The sequence below is a fragment of the Rhinolophus sinicus genome, chromosome 12 (genome assembly GCF_057876585.1).
Source record: "Rhinolophus sinicus isolate RSI-liver-muscle chromosome 12, RSI-T2T, whole genome shotgun sequence".
NCBI classification, from domain to species: Eukaryota; Metazoa; Chordata; class Mammalia; order Chiroptera; family Rhinolophidae; genus Rhinolophus; species Rhinolophus sinicus.
This window is the reverse complement of record NC_142512.1, coordinates 2,073,828-2,097,701: the sequence shown is the minus strand read 5'-3', so window position 1 is coordinate 2,097,701 and position 23,874 is coordinate 2,073,828. Positions and strand designations below refer to the sequence as shown.

General features: G+C 38.5%; 1 protein-coding gene across 1 annotated transcript in view; it reads right to left on the bottom strand.

The window, feature by feature from the left end:
- The window catches only part of LOC148756424 (ankyrin repeat domain-containing protein 26-like), a 122,894-nt gene that overhangs the window by 78,176 nt on the left and 20,844 nt on the right, over positions 1-23,874 (bottom strand). The window contains exons 4-11 of the mRNA XM_088788969.1: positions 13,489-13,561; positions 10,400-10,482; positions 9,105-9,242; positions 6,740-7,672; positions 5,239-5,388; positions 2,352-2,422; positions 1,918-2,011; positions 1,243-1,312 (exon numbers count right to left, since the gene is read on the bottom strand). Of these exons, the coding sequence (XP_088645095.1) occupies positions 1,243-1,312; positions 1,918-2,011; positions 2,352-2,422; positions 5,239-5,388; positions 6,740-7,672; positions 9,105-9,242; positions 10,400-10,482; positions 13,489-13,561 (1,612 nt within the window). The remainder of the gene's footprint in view (positions 1-1,242; positions 1,313-1,917; positions 2,012-2,351; positions 2,423-5,238; positions 5,389-6,739; positions 7,673-9,104; positions 9,243-10,399; positions 10,483-13,488; positions 13,562-23,874) is intronic.

Below are 23,874 nucleotides of genomic sequence, written 5' to 3'. Positions count from 1 at the left end.
CAAAGAACATACCACACAGTTCAAGTATCTATAAAATTCACAAGAAGCAGGGCTCGGAGATCTACGTAAAGGGGGGCTTCCACGGTAAGGTAATAGACACAGTGACCAATTCCTTTCAAGAATAAGTTTGTTTTGGTTTTTGGAGGGTTTATTTGGATTCTATAGCATGAGATGCAACCTGAGGTCAATTACAAAAAGACGCTACTTTTATAATGCTGTTCACAATATCTAAAGAACTACTGAAACTGTCCCAGTAGAAAAATGGATCGTTCATCCCAAAGACTCTAATCATTGTCTTCTGTCTCCAGGGTAGTCCATTCCAGGGCGGTCCCTGGCCCTGGCCTCCTGTCAGGGCCTCCCAGCTGACTACAGACTGGGCAGGGCCTGAGGGTTGGCCTGGCCCTTCGACAAAGAGCAAGGGGGGGTTCCTGTTCACAGCGCCACTTGCTGAACCAGATCTCAGGCTTTGCATGTCCTACCACCACCTTAGGGTCCTACAGCTTTGGTCTTCCTTAAATAACTCTGTGGCACACATTTCTGTGCAACAGTTTTCCTGGTGAAGGAGGCAGAGGAACCTGGTTTCATTTTCTCTCCTCGATGTTTACTGCCTCCAGCTTACACATCTCCAACAGTAAAAGCAAGTCCTCACCCTCATCAAATATTCATATTCTCTCTCTCTGTCTAAATACATGTATATAAGTATGTATGTACACATATCCACACACAGACACCCACACATGTTCTAGACACAAGAGTTTATGAAGATTCCTTTGGGCCAGCTCTTCAGTATCCCACCACCTGAGAGAAGTCATTTGTTCTTTAGTGTTCCTGGGCCGTTTCCTAAAGCTAGAGTAGTTTTCAGTTTTTTACGTCTCCCAAAGGTGTACCCTTAACCACTTCCCTTATAATGAGGCACTAGCTGTAGAGTGATTCCCAACCCGCAGGACGGTATCACCTTACGCCACCTTCGTGACCTTCACAGGAAGTCACCTGCGGCTGGCCAGGCCGGTGAAGGGGGAAGGGCGCTTAGGGATGGCTGCCCTCGTGGCCCTTTCCCACCAGGTCAGGATCCGCTGGGAACTGGAAACCCTCCCACAAAAGGGGACTCCCCAACCCCTGGCCACCCACTCCCCGATTGGCTCAGGATGGCAGGGAAGGGGTCTGCGGGAACAGCTTCCAGGGTAGATAGAGAAGAAGTCACCACCTCGCCCAACCCCGAAAGGCCCCCCGGCCCTGGCTCACCCGTTGCCTGAGCTCCCGCCTCTCTCTGGGTTACTGTGTCCTCGGCATCGTGCCCGCTGGGGAGAGTCTCCTAGTAAAAACCAAAACAGTGGAAAATAAGAGGAGGCCTGTGGGTCTTAGACATTTGGGTGGAGGAATGATGCTGAGGAAAGAGCTGGAAGCACAGGTCATTTCTTATGAAAAGGACAGAACAAAGACTCACAGGGGACAGCAAAGGGCCATGGAGAAGCACTGGCATGGGTAGGACTAAGTCCTAATCCAAGAACAGACAGCACACGTCAGGCTGTATTTCAGAATCGCTATGGACTAACGTGCCTTCCACTTTCCTTTTCTGCAGGGGAAACTTCAGCAGTCCGGCAGAATGTTGGGTGTGTGGGTGGTAGATAACTCGTTGGACAAACGAAAGGTAAATGAAATGTGGTATATATCAAATATTGCCTTTCGACTATCACAATCTTTTTGTATAAAAATCTGACTGCAAAAATCATTAATTTTATGAACTGAGATTTCTTTCTCTGTAGAGAGGAATTACATTACTCCCAGCAAGTAGTATCAACATGAATACAGTACTTTTATTAATGAGACTGTTCTTATTGTCTAAAATAGTATTATAAGCTACTATGACAGACATACACATTCCTTTGCAGTATGACACAAATGAAGAGATTGACTCACCAAGCTTGTACCTGACAGGTTCCTGTGAAGCTGTTCGATTAGGCCCACTAGCTTTTTAGTTGTCGTTGTTAGGTCAGTGCTTTCAGTGTCAAGCCTAAAGTGAATATTTTGACATAATTATTCTCACACATTGACTTTAAAGCATACCACATAATCTCTGAACAAATATCTGAAGGAGCAACTACATAAAATCTTACAATTTGAAAAGCGCATGATTTGGCAATTGTGCCGTTTTTCTAGTTGTGAATTGTGGATAATGTGCAAAATCAGAGACAATGTACACAAATTATTCTTTTCAAGGTAGCGCAAAGCTGACACTTTGACCCAGCTTCACACTCATGTGTTTATTGTTATAACTGATCTAACTGTCATACTACACTACACATCTGCTTTATAGATACTCAGGTTATTTTCTGTGCTGCTTTAACTTATACTTTTGTACGTGATCTTGAATCTTCTCAGTACATCTCGCATCCTCTGTATGTCGAGCTCTTGCTTCTTGCTGCTAAAATAAAGAAAAAGTGATGTTGAACTACTGATGATCTATGACATCTGACAACTAAGTTCGCAAACTTGTTGCAATGATGTTGCTCCCCTTTTTTTATATATGAGGGATTGTTCATTATGAATTTCTACCAACTGGACAAACAGTTAACCAAGTTTACTCTTTGGAAGTGCTGAAAAGGTTGTGTGAAAAAGTTAATTAAGAGGACCTGAATTTTTAGCCAACGACTCATTGCTCTTGTATCACGACAATGCACCAGCTCACAGGGCACTGTCTGTGAGGGAGTTTTTAGCCTGTAAACAAATAACTTTATTGCAACACCCTCCCTACTCACCTGATCTGGCCCCCAATGACTAAATATGTCATTATCCAAAGATAAAGAAAATATGGAAAGGAAGACTCTTTGATGACATTCAGGACATCAAAGGTAATATGATGACAGCAATGATGGCCATTCCAGAAAAAGAGTTCCAAAATTGCTTTGAACTGTGAACTAGGCGGTGGCATTGGTGCATAGCTTCCCAAAGGGAGCTTTGTGACCGAAGTGATATTCAGAAACGAGGTATGTAGCACTTTTTCTAGAATGAGTTCTCACACTTAATTATCATATCTTGTAGTACAAATGACCCGAGAAGTCAAACATACTGTATTCCAAGCATCCCATCAGCTCTAATTTTAAATATTGACATATGTGAATTACCAGGCTAGTCCAGTTGACATGTTACTCTTGGGGGCAGTCAGATAGTTCATGGAATAGTTTGAGGGGCAGTAACTAAATAAGAGCCAAAATGCCTGGGTTTTTATCCCAAGTCCACCAGTTATTAGCTGGGCGACCTTGAGCAAAATACTTAAACTTTTTGGGTCTCAGTTTCTTCATGTATAAAATGAGACAATAGTGGCATCTACCTCACTGGGATATTGGGAAGATTAAATTAAGGAACATATGTAATAGAAAAGGACACGGCGCACAGTAAAATCAAAGGGTTTGCAGTTGGACTACAATGCAAATGCCACCTCCCGGATTGAGCATACAATTTCTATGACCATGAGAGGCAGGGTAAAGCCACTGATGTGGGAATACCGGACTCTAGTGCTAAACCCAACTTCCCAAACCAATTCATTCCCGGGAACTGATTATGTTGGGATGTGTTAGCAAGCACTCAGAAGAGCAGAGGAAAGCAACACGCTCTGGCAGATCAGAAAAGCCGTCCTCAGACCTGTGCAGTTAGAACGTGCTATCAATCTGTACACCCTGTCTGGCTGCAGAGAGGAAGGGCTGCTTCCCTTTAATTTTATTTTTTTGTTTTCATGGAGAGGGGGAAAATGAGCATTTCATTGAACAATTTTCTGTTAGATTCGTGCTTTCGATTTTATATATAATTGTGAGAAATACTTCAGAATAAAAATTTAGTTATATCAATGTCTCCAAGGGGAAGTATTGGTTTGGTATAAAGTATTTAATTTTATCCTAACAACTGTTAAAGAAAACATTTTTAATTTATGCCAGGATAGGTGCCATCATATCAAATACTATTTCCCCTTAGACAAACTTATACTTAGAAAGACAGAATTCTCGCTCATGAAAAATTAAAACTATGTCAAATTTAGGGCTTGATTGCTCTGCACAGACTATCTGACAAGTGCTGAGGAACATGAGTTCAATGACAGTCAGAGAAAGCGTCACGGAGAGGCGAGGTTGGGAGCTGAAATCCGAGGGCAGGGAAATCAAAACATTGGCTCCCACCATAATTTGTAAACTCGTGTTCACAGCAGAATTATTAGCAGCCAAAAAGTGGAAACAACACAAAGTTCCATCAACTGATGAATGGGTAAGTATTCTGTCCACAAAGTGAAGTAATGTTGGGCCATAGGAAGAAATAGCTAACAACTGATATGTGCTACAACACGGTTGAACCCTGGAAACGTGACGTTACGGGAAAGAAGCGAGTCACAAAGGACCTCACTTCCTGTGATTCCATTCACATGAAACATCCAAAATAGGCAAATCTATGGAGACAGAAAGTAGATTGGTGGCTGCCTGAGGCTGGGAGAGACAGGAAGACGGGTGACAGCTAAGTGATGTGGGGTTTCTTTTGGGGGTGACGGAAATGTTCTATGATTGTGGTGATAGTTCCACAACTCTCTGAATGTAACGAGAGATATTGAATTGTATGTTTTAAATGGGTGAAATATGATATGGGAATTGCATCCCAATGAAGATTAAAAAGAACAATAGTGAATCTCGATTATTTTCTTAATTCTCTATTGTGGGTGTGCATACTATAATGATCTACATATTTCTATACTTTTACAATATTTCTAAAATGAAAACAAAATGAGGGAAATGTCTACTTCAATTGGTTTGTATAATGAACTTTCTGTACGAGTCAGTCTGAAGTCCATGAAATATATGCCAGTGCTGTAACCATTGACAAAAGTGATGACAAGAAATAAGACAAATGCCTGAATTGTTCTAGTAAACATCATCTTCTGATCTTAAATGGCTGCTCATCGTGGTCATGGAGCGATCACTACAAAATACTGTTTAGTAGGAAAAAGTCTCTCCATTTCTATGAGGAACGCTGCCTATTTCTCAACGTTACCAAGGGTATAGACTCTAAGAAAAAACATGCAATGCGAATAGCAGGATGCAAGCCAGAGTTTAAGGAAGAAGTGCATTATAAAGATAATAATATTATAATAAATTAATTACAACAAAAACACAAAAGAAAGCTGCCCTTGAAAATCAGGATCCTAAAACACTTTATATTAATCAACTATAGATGAACTGTTGACAGGTTACATTTCACACATACCTGACGTCTGAGTTGCTCTAACGTCTTGAAATCCTGTGTCTCAGCTTCTGAATTCATACGGTAACGTGATCTAACCTCCCGTGAAGCCTCTGACAGAGGCAGTTTTCTTGTGGTGTCAGGTAGCTCTTGTTGAAGTTGTCTCCCAACCACCTAGGAAGATGATGCTGTTAGTGATTTTATAATCACATCTATTAAATTATGTTAATAATCGCTAACTCTAACACATTAATATAATCTATAACTTGAAAAAGATCACCCCAGGCATCATTTCACCTTCTTTTCCTCTTTTGGGCACAAGTCTGTCTACTGAATCTGGGTAAGACACAGAAGGTGTTATCCCGCTGCCCACTCACTATTACGTAGGTTACTTGAACAACAGATTCAGCCCCACTCCCCATTTCCCCTGATGAAGCTGCAAAGCTTAACAATCTACTGACATCTCAAGGGGAAATTGGTATGTCGGTGGGACTAGTGGTAGTCAATTCTACATTGTGGAATGTTTTCCCCCTTTTTTTTATCACAGGCTTAAATTGACTTCACAGGTCCTCACGTACACAGTCCACTGCTCACAACCTTCCAACAGATGCCTGTATCTTAGAAGAAAAGCGAACTCATTCCAGTGGTCTTCAGGGCCCCAGGTAACGTGGCCTGGACCTCCTTCCTGCTACACATGAATCCTGCCTCCCCTCACTCGTCTGAAAATGGGGACCCAATGCCAAATTAATAAATCACAGACCGCTACAATGCTCTTTGAAATGGACAAACTTATGTCCAAATGATAGTAAATGGGCCTTGCGATGAGAAATACGAATTTGTAAAAATATTCAAGGACAATTATACATAGCAGTGGGAAGATCAAATCAAGTAGAGTTTTGATAAAACTCCTCACATTTGTCCAAAATCATGATTTAATGAAAAATTAGCTGTCTTTAAAGAGGTCACAGGTCATAAGAATACATTATTTGGGACTGAAATAGTTCCAATTTATATCAAATTGACATGAATAAAAACAAAATTATACCAACTAAAATGTGGAAGAAACTACTGAGGGAAAGGGACAGCATCTACACTTCAGTTCATGTGGGAAATCTAGAATTAACTCTACGTAATCCACTTAATTGAACCTTTATCTCTAAAAATTCTGTTTGCATAGGAGCATTTCCATTTATCTGCTTCACAATGGTATTACAATGTGGTAACAAAGATGAAAATTATTATTGCAGCAGTATAGGACTAAATCATTCATATCAATATGTATCTAATAACAATTTATACCTTAAAATTTCATAGTCAACACAATGTCTTGACTCAAAGTAAAGCACCTCACAGGTCTAAGTTTTATTGGCTGGATACAATGTATGCTTTTAAGCTGTTAGCACAAATGCATTTGTAATCTATATATTTTTAATATTCAGATAGATTCAACACTTAGCCATCATCAAATATTTGAACATTGAATTTTCTTTCGGGAAATTTGAAAACTATTTTTCTGGATACTTACTTCTCTTTCTGATTCATCGTTTTCATACTGGCATATTCTTCCTTCCAAGTGAATCAATGTGTCGACTAACTCCTTATGTCTCTCTTTCGCAATAGGATCTTGTTTTTCACATTCAGCTTGAAGCACTTTTCTGCCCTCCTGAAGCTGCTCTTCAACACTCATTCCTGAGTTTTCATTATTGTCACTTTTGTTGAACGCACCATCCAGTTGCCGTCGAAGAAGCATATTTCCACTTTGTAAGTCAGAACCTTTCTCCTTTAAGGATTCCGACTTTCCAATATATGTGTTCACGTTTCCGTGTTCCCTCTGATACACGGGTTCAATTTCCTCCTCTTGACACTGAGTTTGGTTTAGGTCTTTCAGTACAGGTTCAAAAACCAATGTCCTGTCTCTGACAGCATATCTTGTGTGAGGGAGCTCAGTGTCTAAGCTATTGAATTTACTTCCAGCTTTAGCAAGTTGTTGAGAAAGAATCGCCTTCTTTTCTTTTCGGTTACACATAGCAAACCCGCTTTTGTCCAATAAGGGCAAGCATTCATCTCTTAATCCCTGGAAAGCATTTTGTAGGTGTCTTATTAATTGCTTACTAAGCTTATAATGATGGGTGGATTCCGCTTCTGTTTTCAGTCTTTCTTTGCTTTGTCTTTCATTCTCCAGCTGAGAGTTCAGCATTGTATTCTCAGCTGTTGGGACATTAAGCTGTCTGTTACATTCAAATACTGTTTTTGTTAGTGTTTCGTCATTCAGTTTTCTCGTCTTTTGAAGACAGTCATTCTTTTCTTTTACGTTTGCAGTGTCCTCAAAGTACTTTTTTTCCATTTCCTGATTCTGAGTTTTCAGTGTGTCCCTTTGCAGTCTTCCTATGGTGGTTTCATCCCCCAACATCGGATTTTTAGGCAACAGGTCTTTTTCTTTTTCGTAACTCTCAGAAACCTAAGTAAAACAAAGGAGACTTGTAGCTAGCATTCAATGAAATGACATATCATGATATCCTCTGAAATTAAAGAAGAACCTAAATGTTTATATAATGAAAAGGTTGCAGTAAGTGGATATCCCATTGGCAAAATACAACGTTGAATCCAAACCTCCAACTTTATACAAGAATAAATTCCAAAAAGTTAAAAACAAAATTAATATAAGATGCTGAATCCATGAAATGGAAAAAGAGAATTTTAAAATCATAAGAGAACTTTAAGCGTCTCAGAACTGGAAAGGCAGCAAACCCAGAAGGCATGAAATAAAAGATTAAGAAGTCTGACTACACTTTAAAATAGAGGTTATCGTCTGAATATACACCTCTCCCACAGTAAGAGTATTCACTCTGCATACATTTGGACTGATTACATTTCCTACAACTTTATTCCCAAGAATACTGAAAAGATATTCTACATTTCTAATACTTTCAGAGTCACTTATAAGATTAAATCTACTAATCACTGATACATCTAGGCATTGCGCTAAGCACTTCTTTATACATCAATGAACTCGTTTCGTTATCACAATCTTGAACAGAGTGATTAAAAAGATGAGCAAGGTCAGGATTTTCCGCAGGACTTTGGGCTCCGCAATAGTGTGCTTGCTGCTCTTCTAGTGGAAATATGTAAATTCCAACGAAGCCTTAGATTTCAAAACACTCAGGGAAAATAAGCTCAAAATTATAGAGCTCTTCTTAGAAAGTAGTGAGATCATTTGCTGCTGCATAAGTGTTATTTCCTTTTCATAATGTTTAAAGGAGAAATAAATGTGAAACAGGGGCAAATACACTGACTTCTCTGAATAAAATCCTCACCAATAAATTATCACTAAGTATGTATCACGGCATCCAATTTCTTCAAAAGTTCCTAGTCTGAAGTAGGACTCTACTGGGAGCAAGTTGTTACTTTCTCAAAAGTAGGAGAACGGGATCTAAAAGACGGTCCCTGACCTGGCTATGCCTCTACTCCTTACAATCAGTGGAAGTGAAAACTAACCTCTCTGCTAATACAGCAAGGGGATGAAATCACTGCCTCACACTGAAACTTCCGTTATCAGTAGCAATAGTTTTGAGATTGTAGAAAGCTCATCGATCCCTGTAAAAAGCATTGAAAGCCTCCCCTTTAGATGAGACATTGGGAACGTCACTACTTGACTGTTGGACATAAAAGGACTTCAGTCAAGAATATCATTTATTGCAATGGACCAAAAATGTCACTCCCCCTAAAATACTCTCTCTCTCTCTCTCTCTCTCTCTCTCTCTCTCTCTCTCTCTCTCTCTCTCTCTCTCTTTTAAAATCCTCTACAATTCCCATACGTACAACATTGGTTTTTAAAATATGTACATACACGAATACACACACACATGTTTGAAAAGGACTAAAGAAAATACCTCAGAATTCATTTTCTGAAGGTTTATTTCTGTCTCCTTTTGTTGTTGAAGGCAATTGGTCAGAACTGCATCATGTAATATTCTCTTGTCCTGTTCTCGGGAAAGTGGCCTCTGAGTGTCGTTTTCCTCTTGTATAACCTGGAGAATAGAATATGAACCGAGAAAAATTAGAATATAACTAAATTTAACTGTTAAGAATCTTAATCTACATTTACTTACTCCCAAATTATTGGACTGTAACTAGAAAGTGAAAAATAAGTTGCCTTAGTCTAAATTAGAAGAAAAACATGAACCCGCAAAACTAATTTTGTCACCGTTTGCACTGAACAATCGCTTATATGTTAAATCCACCCAAAAAATGAGATAGTAGATGATTTTTAATGTCACAGAGGCTTCCTCACTTAAAATAGTTCACCCCACCATATCTTAAATCGTGAGACCCCATAGTGAATTTAAGATTATTTTTTCAAGATTAATAACTGGAGAATAGGCAAACTTTAATTAGGAGCCCATATGATCAACATCAATCAGTAAGAGAAGCAAATTCCTAAATATTAATTCCAATTATACACTATGACAGTGTTACACATTGACATAGTTATCTGTTGCATCCAATTATAACTTACTCACTACCCACTAATAAGAGCAGATAAAACATTAAATCATATTTACTGATTTCCTACACTGAACTGAAAGAAATTAGAAAGTTATTGTTTGTGCCCTAACAACCAAAGGTCCCATCCTGGAAGGTGTGATTCTCTTAAAAAGCAGTTGAGTTGAGTGCATGACCCCATTCTCTCCCTGAATGTAGACTCAGAGTCCGTTACACAGAGGTCACAAGGAAGAATCCATCTCTAACCTTGACCTTAGTGACCAGCCATATGGAACTGCACATTTTGAACCCCTGAGAATCCTGACTCCTTTCGCGTGAGCCCGAATCAGTGGCCATCATTTTTACATGGTTCATAATTTCAACTGTCTCATCATGTGACTCAATATTTGATGTTACTTTCTTTATTACGTAAGGGAGTTATAAAAATTAAAGGCGCAGACAATATTCAGGACTTTATTATTTTTTTTGCCTCAATCCAAAGATAAAGTTGAGCTATGAATATCTATAGATTCTAACAATATTTTAAGTTTTGTAACTAGTTCAAATGTTATAAATATCATTCAGTTATGACCTTTTGACTCTAAAAGGCTAGCATGTAAGGTAATTTCAACTGGACTGTATTATATTATTAAAGCACAGAAAACCATATTATACTAGAAATTTCAAAGTAAATTTCACATACATGCGTGTAGGTCTTTTCATTTCCATCAAGCCTCGCTTGCCCTTCCTCCGATGTCATTCCTAGGTGTTGTCCAGCTGACAAATCTACGTATTAGTTAAAACGAACTACTTAGAACAGTTTGATAAAAGCTATAATCTTTATAAATACAGAAAATAACATCTTATCAATTGAGAGTTCAAATTAAGCGTAATCTTTTCCTGAATATTTACTTAAGAAATACTTCTAATTAGCTAACACTTCAACAAACCATTTGGGAAATATGAGATGTCACAAACTGAAAGGCATACAAACATGTCAAAAATTCATCCACAAATTCATTCATTGAACATCGATGGAAGAACAATCAGAAACAAAAGACAGTTTAGAAATGCAGGACAAACATATCGAGTTGCACTCTATACTCTGCTCTCTACCTGGTAATGGTATCTTTTGAACAACACCCTAAGATTCAACTGCAACGTCATTCATTGTTTCCAAAATGACTGTTACTTCTGATGCATTTATCAGTGTACACCCTTCCTTATAGCTGAAATGTTTTCCTCTCCTATTCTGAAAATTTCTTTTCACCTTTGAGGATTCAGCACTGGGGTTTAAGGAAGAAGAGAGAGAAGAGGAGACAGACTGCGGACACAGCTGAGAAGGAAGTGCTATAGATTTAATTCTCGACGATTCCCATCACTGCTGGGAAAGTCAATTCTAAAATATATAAAGCCATAGAAAATCCAAGAAATATTTGATTGTTGGTTTCGGAAGGTGCTTTTTCATTTACAATAAATAGTTTTAACTGATACCTGTGAATTCAGAATATAAAACTAAAGCTAAGAAACTATGTTTTGTTTCACTAGGCAATCTTTAGATCTTTATGAAGTTTTCCCATCTGGTCCCAATGTGGTACATAGAGTCCTGCTGCCCACTCCCCAGTGTACGCTAAATACTAGTCTAAAGGAAACCACGCTTTCACCTCATTCTTTTTCTTATTCCCATATGTTGCTGTGGTTCAGGAAGAACGCCAATGTCTTGCTAAAAGTCATTTTGCTTTGTTGTAAGTTGCATAAACAGAGTAAACATAAAGTAGGTTTTGCCACAAAGTGACTGTTGGAAAGTCAGAACTATGATGAAGCTACATAGAGGTGGGCTGGGGTTGAACACTTTCTGTTCCTGTATTTCCTTCTTTGCTTTCTCTGTTTTCTGGTAGCGGTGATTCACACAAGTCATGGAGCCTATTATTACCTAACAGAAACACACCTACAATCTGAGTCTAGTTTGTCTATTACGGTCATCTGTCCAAACTCTGTGGATGCTGACATAGGTTTGCTCATTGAGTGTGTGGCAAATGGCCTTTTATCACCAACTTTCTAATCCCCGGATCTTTGACAAGTTCCATGATTAGAGGTCAAAGAAGTAGAATCCCCGTCTGAATTCTGGGATTAACTTTTCATTTATTAGGATGTAAAAATAACACAAAGTTGACTATGTTGTAAAACTTCTTTTTTCAGAGAAACAGTCACACGTCCTCCTTTCCCCCAATACACTATTCCTTCAGAGTACATTTTATTTTAGGTGTCCTATACTTGCCATTGACACAGGTAAGTTTAATTAACTATTATCAGGCAGCAATTTCTATTATATAATGTGTTTCCAATTAAAAATTACCTACTTAATAGATGGTGCAGGGTATGATTTTTTTTGTTATGATCCAAAGTTACGTGTAACCACTTATCTTTAGTTTAAATATGCATGACAAACGTGGGTTTACAAAAACTTTTAATGAATGGTACGACTTCAAATAAGAAACTACTTATTATAAGAAAATGGTATTTTCTAAATGCTCCAATATCTTCAGAATTCATTTTTTTAAGCCTTAGATAAACAGATATTCATGTGACAAATTACAGTCTTGGGTGACCTTATTGTTTCCAAGGAAAAATAGGATCAAACTAGGTCCACATGAGCTCCAAGGAGTACAGGGCACCATGAGACAGAAAACGAATATATGACAAAACTATTTTCCTTTTGTTTTTTAAACAATATTCTCAGCTTAAAACTTTTTAAGACAAGTGAAAGAAAAACACAATTGTAGAAGTGAAGCTTTAAAGCCTGTTTTATCATTTCACGTCCAGGAAGCCCGTACATCATTTCAAACGGTGGTTTCCAATGTCATGTAAGAATCCCTGAAGTCCCAAGATCTGTAAGTCGTGGGGCCCGAAAAGGTCACAACTATTTTCACAGAAAGACTAAATGTCATTTGCCATTGTCACTCTCATTCTCTTCTAAGTGTGCAGTAGAGTTCTCCACGGCTGTGATATCACAGCTCTGATGGTAACATCATAGGTCTGATGGTGACTGGGTCTTAGCTCTAATGGTTCATGGAATGCATGCGTGTGTGAGCTCGTATTTTACATTGCTCAGTTTTTATTTCTAATACTGTAACTATCTACGGAGACTACCGACTTAAAAATATTCTTTGGAATTCTCAATAATTTTTAATAGCATAAAAGCATCCCAAGGCACAAAAGCTTCAGAATTCCTGTTTTCAAAGATTGTGTCTACCAAATATTCATTACGATTAATTACTTCTCCCATTTTTAATAATCAAAGACACCATAAGTGTGCGTACACACACACCCGGTGTCTGCTCAGCAAAACATCTGGTTGTCTTAAGACCATCAGTGTTACAACACTAAGAGGAATAAATTTAAAACACAATTGACATGGTAGCAACTGAGGCTTACTCTGGGTAAAGGTCAAAATTCAAAGAACCATTTTCAAACCCTGGAAATATCTTCCAGTGTGATAATTAACCTCTGAGAACCCCTATTAAGTACAGGGGTTCCAAACTGGGACATTTAGGATATCAAACCAAGAGGAGAAACATCTGAATTAAAGTCACATTTTTAAAATCTTGTTTTCTTATTCCTGTCGATGTCTTTTTTTTCAAACATCAATACCAACAGTGACATCATGTTGCTTATGTGAAATCCTTCCATTAAATTGTAACAAAAGAAAGGAATTCTGAATAGAAGACTGCGAGCATGCCAAATGTCCTTGCGTACTCCTTCCCAAAATTAAACTGGTATTGCAAAGTGCACCTGGTCTGAAGGGTTGCACATCGTCCATTCCTACACCTTCGTGAGGACCAGGATTTTCCACTTCAATTCTCGTCTGAAAGGGTTAGGAAACAGGACGATTAGTAACTAATGGACACTTCATACAATTTCTAGTTAATAATTCAGGATAAAAATATTAGTGTTATCACCACCAAGAAAAGGACTTTTTGAAAAATATGTATTTAAGCAAACATTAGGTTCGTGCAAATGTAATTGCAGTTTTGCAATTTTTGTAAGCTTTTAAACTGCAATTACGTTTGTAGTGACCTAATACTTTGATAAGTGTACTTGATATAACTGCTAAATATTTCTAATGACAGATTTGATTTTTAGTGTTAAAACAAGATACTTGCTTGAAATGGTAAGAAACCTTGGTGTATGTCCAGTTGAGTCTAAACAGAACATTTTAGAACCTACTTCATCTAAATCAAGAAGAGCTTGGAAAAACCGAACTCTTGTTTGACAAAAATTTTGATAGAAAAAATGATTGAACAAAGTGGCAAAGTGATAAGAAAAACTTTTCATTAGATTATGTTTCAATAAATAATAGGGAAAATGTTATATATAGTTATGCAACTTTTCAAAAAAGTATAATAATTTCTAATCGGGGAAAAATAAGAACATTTATTTATTATAACCATCTAAAATGTACCAGACACTTACTATGCACATTTTATTTCTTTCCCACACAAAACAACAAATACAAAAATGGTTTGATGATGGTTACCCCACTTCCTGCTTCCTGGCCATTCCAAGACATTAGAATAAAATATGAACTGATGTGATCCATTGTTATCTCTGTCCAGCAGGTTTTGCTTCTAGATCTTCACACGACTGGCTCCTTCTCATGCTTCACTTGGCAGTTTTTGTCACACTCAGAAAGATCTTTCCTGACCCCCGAAAATCCACTCCCACTCCCATTCCAACTACAACCATGCCCCCCCACGACAATATTCTCTAACCCAGCATTCTCCATCCTCTTTAAATGAAGCACTTATAGTGCCTTATGATGGACTGTTGTTCACTTGTTTTTCTGCACCTACAACTACAGCTGAACCCCTGAACTTCTCCATTCAGTGTCTAACTGCCCAGCACACAGCTGGTGTCCAACTAGAAATTAACTCAAGGTGAAAACGTTGAGCTCGCACCAACAAAGCCTCAAGAACCGAAACACTACACATCTACAGGGTACCGCCAATCACAGTCTCCTGAAACTTAACATCCCCCAGATTAGAAATCCACATGCCCCTTCTAACTTTTCCACTCTGCTCTTGACACTACCGCCATTTGATTGTCCTACATGTTTACAAAAAGTGTCCCCGATATCTAGTAAGTCAGTACATCCCACTGTGATCGTTGTGTTTTACATTCTATAGCTCCCTTTACAGTTTTAAAAGTGTTTTCACATTCGTTACCACATTTGTGCATTCCACATACCTGAAAGGTAGTCATTAGTACCATTATGACGAATGAGGTCACTGACATCCGACAGGTTCAAAAGAAGTTTCCCCAAGATCCCATAGCTAGTAAGTGACCCATCCAGAATTCTAGTCTGTTCTGATCGTCAAACACAGTGTCTGTACCAGTAGGCAGCAGTTGCCTATATCAGAAGATCACACTTTTCTTATATCTTTCCACAGCTGTCACCTCACATTAGCTCATCATTACATTGTACTTCTATTACTACAAGGACGGTTGCCATCAAGTTACTCAATGCATGATACTTTAAGTGAACAAGACAGTTGTTAGTATTAAAGCAGCGCTCAGCCGAATTGTTGTTAGTATAATCCAACGTATTATTAGTATTCACCATGCTCTTCCTTCCCAGCAAAAGTTCCTTGCAGATCTCTTTGACAATACTAATTAATAATACTTTGATGTCCCAGGCATTATCTTTTCAAGTTCCAAGTTATAAACAAACCCTGCGATCCAAATTCTTTCTTTCTGAAATTCATTAGGACATTTACACATCCACAAAACCCACAAGATCATGCATTTGGGCATAGTTCGAGCTGGAATAATTCTTTAGCTTTTAGGGAAACTTAACTTCAGAACCCAAACTGATTCCTTATGACTTGGAAACCTTTGTGTTTTATACTATACTACACTGACTGCCTGAAGAGAAACTTGCAAGTTAGCAGAATTGTACTACGCTGTCTCATTATATTACACATAGCCAGTTTAATAATTACAGGCGAAACCATACAAATTGGTGTGTATGGGGAAATGTAGGGGTGAGAAAGTAAAGTCAAAGCATACCTTTTTCGTTTTCACATCACAGAATGGTGATATTTCAAATAATAACGATAATAATAAGAATAGTGAAAGACAGTACCTCAGAATGCCAAGGTGATTCTTCATCTTCCTCTTGTCCTAATCCTAATGATGACTTTCTAACTATAAAATGTAGTCACAGGTACATTAATGTGAACATATATTACTATGCATTTTGAATACACATTCAGTCATGAATATTTCCATAAAAGTAATAGCAGAAAAGAATTTCAGGGGGTTGAAGCATTTGCAAGAAGAAGCAGTTGTTAGTAGTGGGGACACTTTTGAAAAAAAGATAGAAAAAAAATGCTTAAAAGAAATAAATATCACATTTGGACCTACACATGTTAGATTTGTTTATAGCAGCACTTACGCTAGAAAGAATTCATAGACAGTCACTAAATTACCACTCATATTATTCTGCTGTGCTCCATCAGCACAAGTCAAATTACCATTGCTTGTTTGCTCTTGTGGAGCACTTTCAATAAGATCCACACCATTTTCTCTTTTTCCAGTTGCCGGTTTGGTTGCTTCTTTCTATTAAAAAAAAAGAAGGAAAAAGAAAAAACAACCCAACTTCAGAAAACACCATATTCGTTTACTCGTTCACTCACTCACTCAGTCCATCCATCGACAAGACAAAAGACTCTACTGTAGCCATCAAATCATAGGCACAGCCCCAGGGGAAGCTGGAAATATAAATGAGACTTTCTGTCCTACACGCTAGTACGAGTAGAGATGACATAACACATGAAAAAATAAGAGCAGAAAAGTACCGCTCTCCACTTCAACAGCCCACATGAGTCAAGTATCGTAAGGGCACAAGAGACAACAGTCAGTTGCACCAGGGAAGCTCAGCAGATGCGGCAAAGATAGGGCTGCATCTTGACAGTTATGCAAGGTGCTGAGGGAAGGCGTGACGGGGATTCCAGAAGGGCAGCGCGAGCAAAAGCCTGAGGATGAAAGAACATATTGCAAGTGAGGCCGCAAAGGAATGGGGTAAGCCTGGAACACTGAGAGTGGGATGGAGATACCACTGCAGTTTCAGAACCAAATCAAAGAAGGCACGTGTCATGCTAGCCTATGAATTTCACCCTCACGTAGTGGGGAGTCACTCAGTAAGCAGAGGTGTTGCATCGTCACAATTCTGTTTTAAGACAGTCACTCAGGCTGCACTTTATGATATTGAGGACCTCCGTTTCTTTCTGGTATCCTATCCATCATCCTGTCTTGCGTCACAGCGTAGGCGCTTCTCGGTGCCTCCAAACCCACAAAGGCAGCTACCAAGACTAGGTCACTTTGTGGCTTCTATTAGGTGGCTCTGAGTTGGGCACTAGCAGCAGCTGACCTGGGCCTGCCCCACAGCCCCTCCCAAGAGGCCCCAAATCCAACACACCTGGTGATCAGCTTCAGCAACACCAGAACAACACCCAATTAGCTCCATAAATGACACGCCCAAGCAATGGACTGAGCAGACACCAGAGCACTGCTATAGCCGATCTCACTCTGCGAGGTCAGCCCACATACATCAGCTCATGTACTGTAGTCACAGCCAGTCGTCCTGAGGGTCGATTCCACACACTGATGTGCCAAGAGCAATCAAGGCTCAAGTACAACAGGGGGGCACACACCACCCACACAAGCTTCTGGAGCACCTGGCTAAGGTGACCAGACTGTACCACTGGTCCCCACACAACACCTGTTATATGAGCCAATGCTGCCAAGAGGAGGCGAATTAGCAGATCTACATAATACATAGAAACAAACACAGAGAGGCAGTGAAAAAAGAAGAGAGAAAGAAACATTTCTCTAATGAAAGAATGGGATAAAACTAGAAAAAGAAGTAAACCAAATGGAGACAAGCAATCTACCAGAAACAGAGTTCAAAATACTAGTTATAAGGATGCTCGATGAAATTAGAAGAATAGATAAACTCAGTACAATTTCAACGAAGAGACAGGAAACATAAAAAGGACATAGAAATCATTAAAAACTGTCTGCAATGAGGAATACAGTATCTGAAATGAATAATTTATAGATGGAATCAGCACCACATTTGGTGAAGCAGAGGTTCAAATAGTGATTTGGTAGACACGGTAGCAGAAAACACCCAATCAGAACAGAAAAAAAAATGAATATAAGTAAAATATAAATAAAGACAGAGAATACTTTAAGGGACCTCTGGGACAATATCAAGTATAACAACATTCGTAAGGCTATCAAAAGGAGAAAAGAGAGAGAGAGAGAGAGAGAGAGAGAGAGAGAGAGAGAGAGAGAGAGAGAGACAGAGAGAGACAGAGAGAGAGAGAGAGAGAGAGGAATTGAAAACCTTTTGGATTACACAATGATGGAAAACTTTCCTGCCCTGGAGAAGGAAATAGACACACAAGCGCAGGAAACACAAAGAGTTCCAAACAAAATGAACCCAAACAGGCCCACACGAAAACATATTATAATTAAAATGCCAAAGGGTAAGGACACAGAGAAGATATTAAAACCTTCAAGAGAAAAGTAGTTAGTCATGTACAATGGAGCTCCCATAAGACTGTCAGCTGATCTCTCAACAGAAAATTTGCAGGCCAGAGGGATTGGCAAATATTGAAAGTGATGAAAAGCAATGATCTTCGACTAAGAGTACTGTATCCAGCTAGGCTCTCATTTACAATCAATGGAGAGGTAAAGACTTTCCAGAGAAAAAGATGATGGAGTTCAACACTAACAAACCAGTATTACAAGAAATGTGACATGAAGAAGGAGGAGGAGGAAAAGGAGGAGGAAGAGGAGGAGGAGGAGGAGGAGGAGGAGGAGGAGGGATGAAGAAGTAGAAAGAGAAGGAGAAGGAGACGAAAAAGGGAAGGGGAAGGGGAAGAAGGAGGAGAAGAAGAAGAAGAAGAAGAAGAAGAAGAAGAAGAAGAAGAAGAAGAAGAACAGAAAGAGGAGGAGAAGGAAGAGGATGAGGACGAAGAGGAGGAGAGGAAATATGAATAATAAAATGGCAATAATCACATGCCTATAAATAATTATTTAAATGTAAATAGGTTAAATGTTCCAGTGAAGACATAAGGTGGCTGAATGGATAGAACTACAAGACCCATAAATATGACATCAAACTTAAATTTTTTTGCACAGCAAGGGAAACCATCACAAAATGAAAACACGACCAGATGAATGGAGAAGAGATTTGCCAACGATATATTTGATAAAGGGTCGACATCCAAAACATGTAAGGAACTCATAAAATGCAACACCTTTAATAGACAAACAATGCAATTAAAAAATCAGAAAAGTACCTGAATAGACTTTTCTCCAAAGAGGTCACACAGACAGCCAAGAGACATACGAAAACATGCTCAGTGCCACTAATCATTAGAGCAATGCAAATTAAAAACACAATGAGTTATCACCTCACAACTGTCAGAATCGCCATCATCAATAAATCAACAAACAACAACTGTTGCTGAGGATGTGAAGGGAAGCCCCGCGCACTGTTGGTGAGACTGCAAACCCGGCCAGCCGCAATGGAAAACAATATGGAAGTTCCTCAAAAATTTGAAAATAGAACTACCACGTGGCACAGCAGCCCCACTTCTGGGTTTTTCTCCACAGAAATCCAAAACACTGATTTGAAAACATCTGTGCATCTGTATGGTCCTTGGCACATTATTTTCAATAGTCCAGATAAAGAAGCAACCGAAGTGTCCATCGTCTTGGATAAAGAAGAAGTGGTACATAGATACAACAACATACTACTTGGCTGTAACAAAGAATAAAATCTTACAAGCTGTGACAACGTGCGTGGACCTAGACGGTATCATTCAAAGTGAAATAAGTCAGACAGAGAAAGACAAATATCACCTTATTTCACTTATTTGTGATATCTAAAAAAAAAAGTTGACATAGAAAAGAGAAACAAACTCATAAGTGCAGAGAACTAACTGATCGTTGCCCAGTTCGAGGATTGTTGGGGGAATCCTTGAAAAGGTAAAAGGATTAAGGAGTATAAATTGACAGATATAAAATAGTTATGAACATGTCAGTTACAGTACAAGGAATATAGTAAATAAGATTGTAATAACTAAGTATGCTGTCAGGGATACCAGACTAATCGGGGTACCAGTTTATACATTATATGAATGCCTAACCACTATGCTGTACACCTGAAGCTGACATAATATTCAATGTCAACTCTAACATAAATGAAAAACTTTACATTTAAAAAACAAAAAAATTTCTGAAATTTGGTATATTACTATATGTTTCTTAAGAATGTCTGCTTCTAAAATTGGTTATTATTTTATGCAAAACATGTACTCCTCAATTAGAGGAAGACATTTAAATATAGTCATAATGCAATGATTTAGAACATAGTGGAATCCCTTTACAATATGGGGTTTAAGAAAGAGGACTTGAATTCTAAATTGTCACAATTTCTACTATTATTTTAGCCTAAATTATGAACCCAGTATACCTGAAACTTATACAAAATATTATTCAATTTCAACTGAATATAACTAAAAAGCACAAGAAAACAAAATAGAGAAAACACTGGCTCCCAACAACTATATGATACCAAAATACAAAGTGTAACAAAAAAAGAAGTGTATGTTATATGCTATATAGTTTTAAAACTGAAAGGTACCAGGAAGATTACATGACTATGACAATATGTAATTGAATCCATCAAAGATTTCATTTAGGCACGAGTATTATGAAAGTCATGTTGGAATAATGTAAAAGATATATTAAGAATCCTAATCCGTAACCAAATTTCATATCTCCATCACTGTGGGATACCTCCCAATATAATTGTCCTATCACTATATATTTCCCAGCCCCTTCTTTTTTACAGCTCCCATGTTCAATACTTCCTAAAGTTAAAAAAAAAAAGCCTCAAATGCTCACATGTTATAAAATGGTTCACGCTGACCAAGTTTCCATTACAAACATAAAACAATGATAGGTGGACCACTACTAAATTTTACAAGTAAGTGCTACACAAAACTAAATTCAGAGCAAAAAAGTTAATTCCACAAAGGAGCATTTTACCTCGGTATCAACACTGAAGAGTCCATCAGTTGATATAGACGTTGAATCATTAGTGCCAGGTTTGCGGGTAAGACTTTAGGGTGAAGATACACAAAAAAATAAGTGAGTTCATTTCTTTACAAAACCAACAAAAAAAGTAAAATGTCAGCTATTTGCATATTAAATGAAGTTTCTTGCTTGATTTAATTAAAATATGGACTCTGTTTTAGACAAGCTATTAGTTATCTATTTCTGCCTCTACCACTCCCAACTCATGCAATATTTAATGAAGATACACTCTAAGTTTCCATAACAAAGAATGACAGCCAATTTATTGTCAATGCCTGAGATTACTTTGCTTTCACCACAAGTCCTGAGGCTGAATTGAAAACCCAATTAATAGCTGATATTACTGGAACCTGAACTGGGACAAAACCGATGACCTAAATCAAGGTAGAAAGATACACTGTCCCTTCTCCATTGTCTGTCCCTGGTTCAAGGACTAATCTGTGTCAGTCTAAAATAGCAATCTTGGTTCTTTAACATAGAAAGCAGTTACTAAACTTACCCCATTCCTTCTTATCACTCAAAAACACTACGGTGAGTTCCCTGAAGTGTTTATAATGTTTGCAAGTTACACGTACAAAAGTTCAAGAACAAATATGTATGTTTTTAGCCTTCCCACTCCCAGATCACTTGTCCTCACAGCGTCCTGGCAATCTCCAACCTTGAAAATTTTAGCCTACGAAGGCATAGACTCCTGAAACAAGAATGGGCTCAAATGACCCACAGTAGGAGTTCTCTATTTCCCTGTTCCTGGAAAATAAGCTAAATGGAGCCTCAGTCATCCACGCCCAACACAGGCATGTTACCACCTACCCAAGTCCATTACTGTTTTCACAATCAGTCCTCCCTCTGCCCAACACTCCATATATATGGGAAGGACATCAGCGCGTTGGGAAAAGAGGTGGAGGTGACGAGACACCTGCCTTGGGCCATAGATCTATGTAGTTCGGCAATCTCCAGTGCCTCAGGACTCGAGGGGACATAAGCCCACCTCCCTAAGTTGGGGTTCAGGTGGATGATACCACATTCTTATTTGCTATAAAGAGAATGTTTCCAGGGGCTCAGATACTTTAATATGTTTTCATAAATTCTTAAATTAGGCTGGTTCCTCCAATTCAAGAAACAGAAAAGCAGCAACCTGTACAGAATGCCCTTGAAAACCTTCTATTAATCTGCTTTTTCAGAAAACTACCAACATCCTTTGTCCTTCCTTCTTGTAATATCTCTTTAAATTGTCATAGCCTACTATTCTCATCTCTTTTCCCTTATCTGATCTCTATTCTAAAAGCCTTATTCCTATCCCAACCAGTATTGTTCCTTTTAAAACTTGGATTCCCTTGCTAATTCCAGTCTTATCCTCTTCCACTGCATTCACTAGACCTTTCCATTATTAAAACACTCACCTAAAGGACGTGTACTGGGCTTAGAAACCTACACTGAATCTCATTTCATCACTCACTGTACTCAAATAAGTCACAGAATCGCTTGGAGTTTCAAACTTTCCATGTGAATAACCACTTGACCAAAACATTCATGGCAGAATGAAGAACTGCTGGGTGTTTTGAATAATTAATTGCTAACATTCGTTAAAACCCTGGAATTCTATGTACTTTTGATTCCGTCTAGAAAAATGGAGAATACTTAGCTAGCAGAAGTGGAATAAAACAACAGATCAACAACAACAAAAACCCCTGAGAACAGCAGAGAAAAAGTATAAAATGAAGAAGACTCATGGAAGAAGGAAGAAAGACTTTAGGAAAAAAAGAAAAAAAAACTTCCTAGAACAAGGGAAAGGTATCAGCCAGAAGGGAAACAAAGGCTGGGGATTCTGTAAGTAGAGAAATCAATTAGAAATACCCTCTCAATTTGTGCTGAATTAACACAACATGGTCTATACGTAGTTGTTCTTCACTTACAGAACAAAGATTCGTCCCAAGAAGGTACATCGCATTATACCTGAAAACACTTGCCTGATTAGGTCTTGCTTATGTACAGCCTGTGGTTCTGTGGCCACAGCTAACTGAGACCTGGCCTAAACACTGATGGTAAAAAGAAGGCTCTCGTGACTGCTGAAATTGTCAAGTACATTAAGACAAGAGCTTGGGCTAACTGGGCTTGGTAGGAAACTTCTAAATCAGCGTTAACACATCACTAAACGGGACTCTCTGAGTCCACCTGACTTGCACCTGAACCTTGAATCCACGCCAGCCCAGGCACTTCTCAGTACAGGCTGAGGGACAAGAGAACGGACTTGGAAGCCAAGCAGACTGAAGGTCACATCACAGGTCAGCCACTTGGTAACTATGGAACCAGGAGTCAATTAATACACGTCCCGGAACCACACTCGTCTAATGAATAAAAACTAGGCCGAACAGCACAGCTACTGTGCACAGCTACTGTGCACAGCTACTGTGTCGAGGACCTGAGACAACCAACGTTAGGCACATAGTATAGGGTCTCGCCCAGAGCAGAACACTCAGTAAAGGTTACTCGCTTCTCTCTGCACTCTCAGTTAACATGTGAGTTTGAAAAATCCATAAAAACCTACCTGCTTGAAGGGTCTCCTTCAGAACACTCATCCACTATTAAAGAAAAAATTCAAATACATTGTAAATTCACAATAGAAAAACACAGAACTTTAAAACTATCGGACTGAAGTTATGGAAAATATTTCTTTGGGACAACCCCTGAAGACTATAGTAAAGTGAATATTAATGATACGATTGGTAGGAAATTAATACATGAAGAACTTCTACTTCTTCTCCTATATGTGTGTGTGTGTGTGTGTGTGTGTGTGTGTATTTATATATACGTACACATAAACACACATATACAGGTACATATATGTGTGCATGAAAGTATATATTTATATCAAATGAAAGAAAAAAGAACGGGATGTGCAAAAATGGGATAGCTACAAGTCAAGTGCTACTTGCAATGATTGTAATCCTAACCAAACCCATCAGAGTGAACGAAAACGGTATCAGTAGTAAAATTATTGTC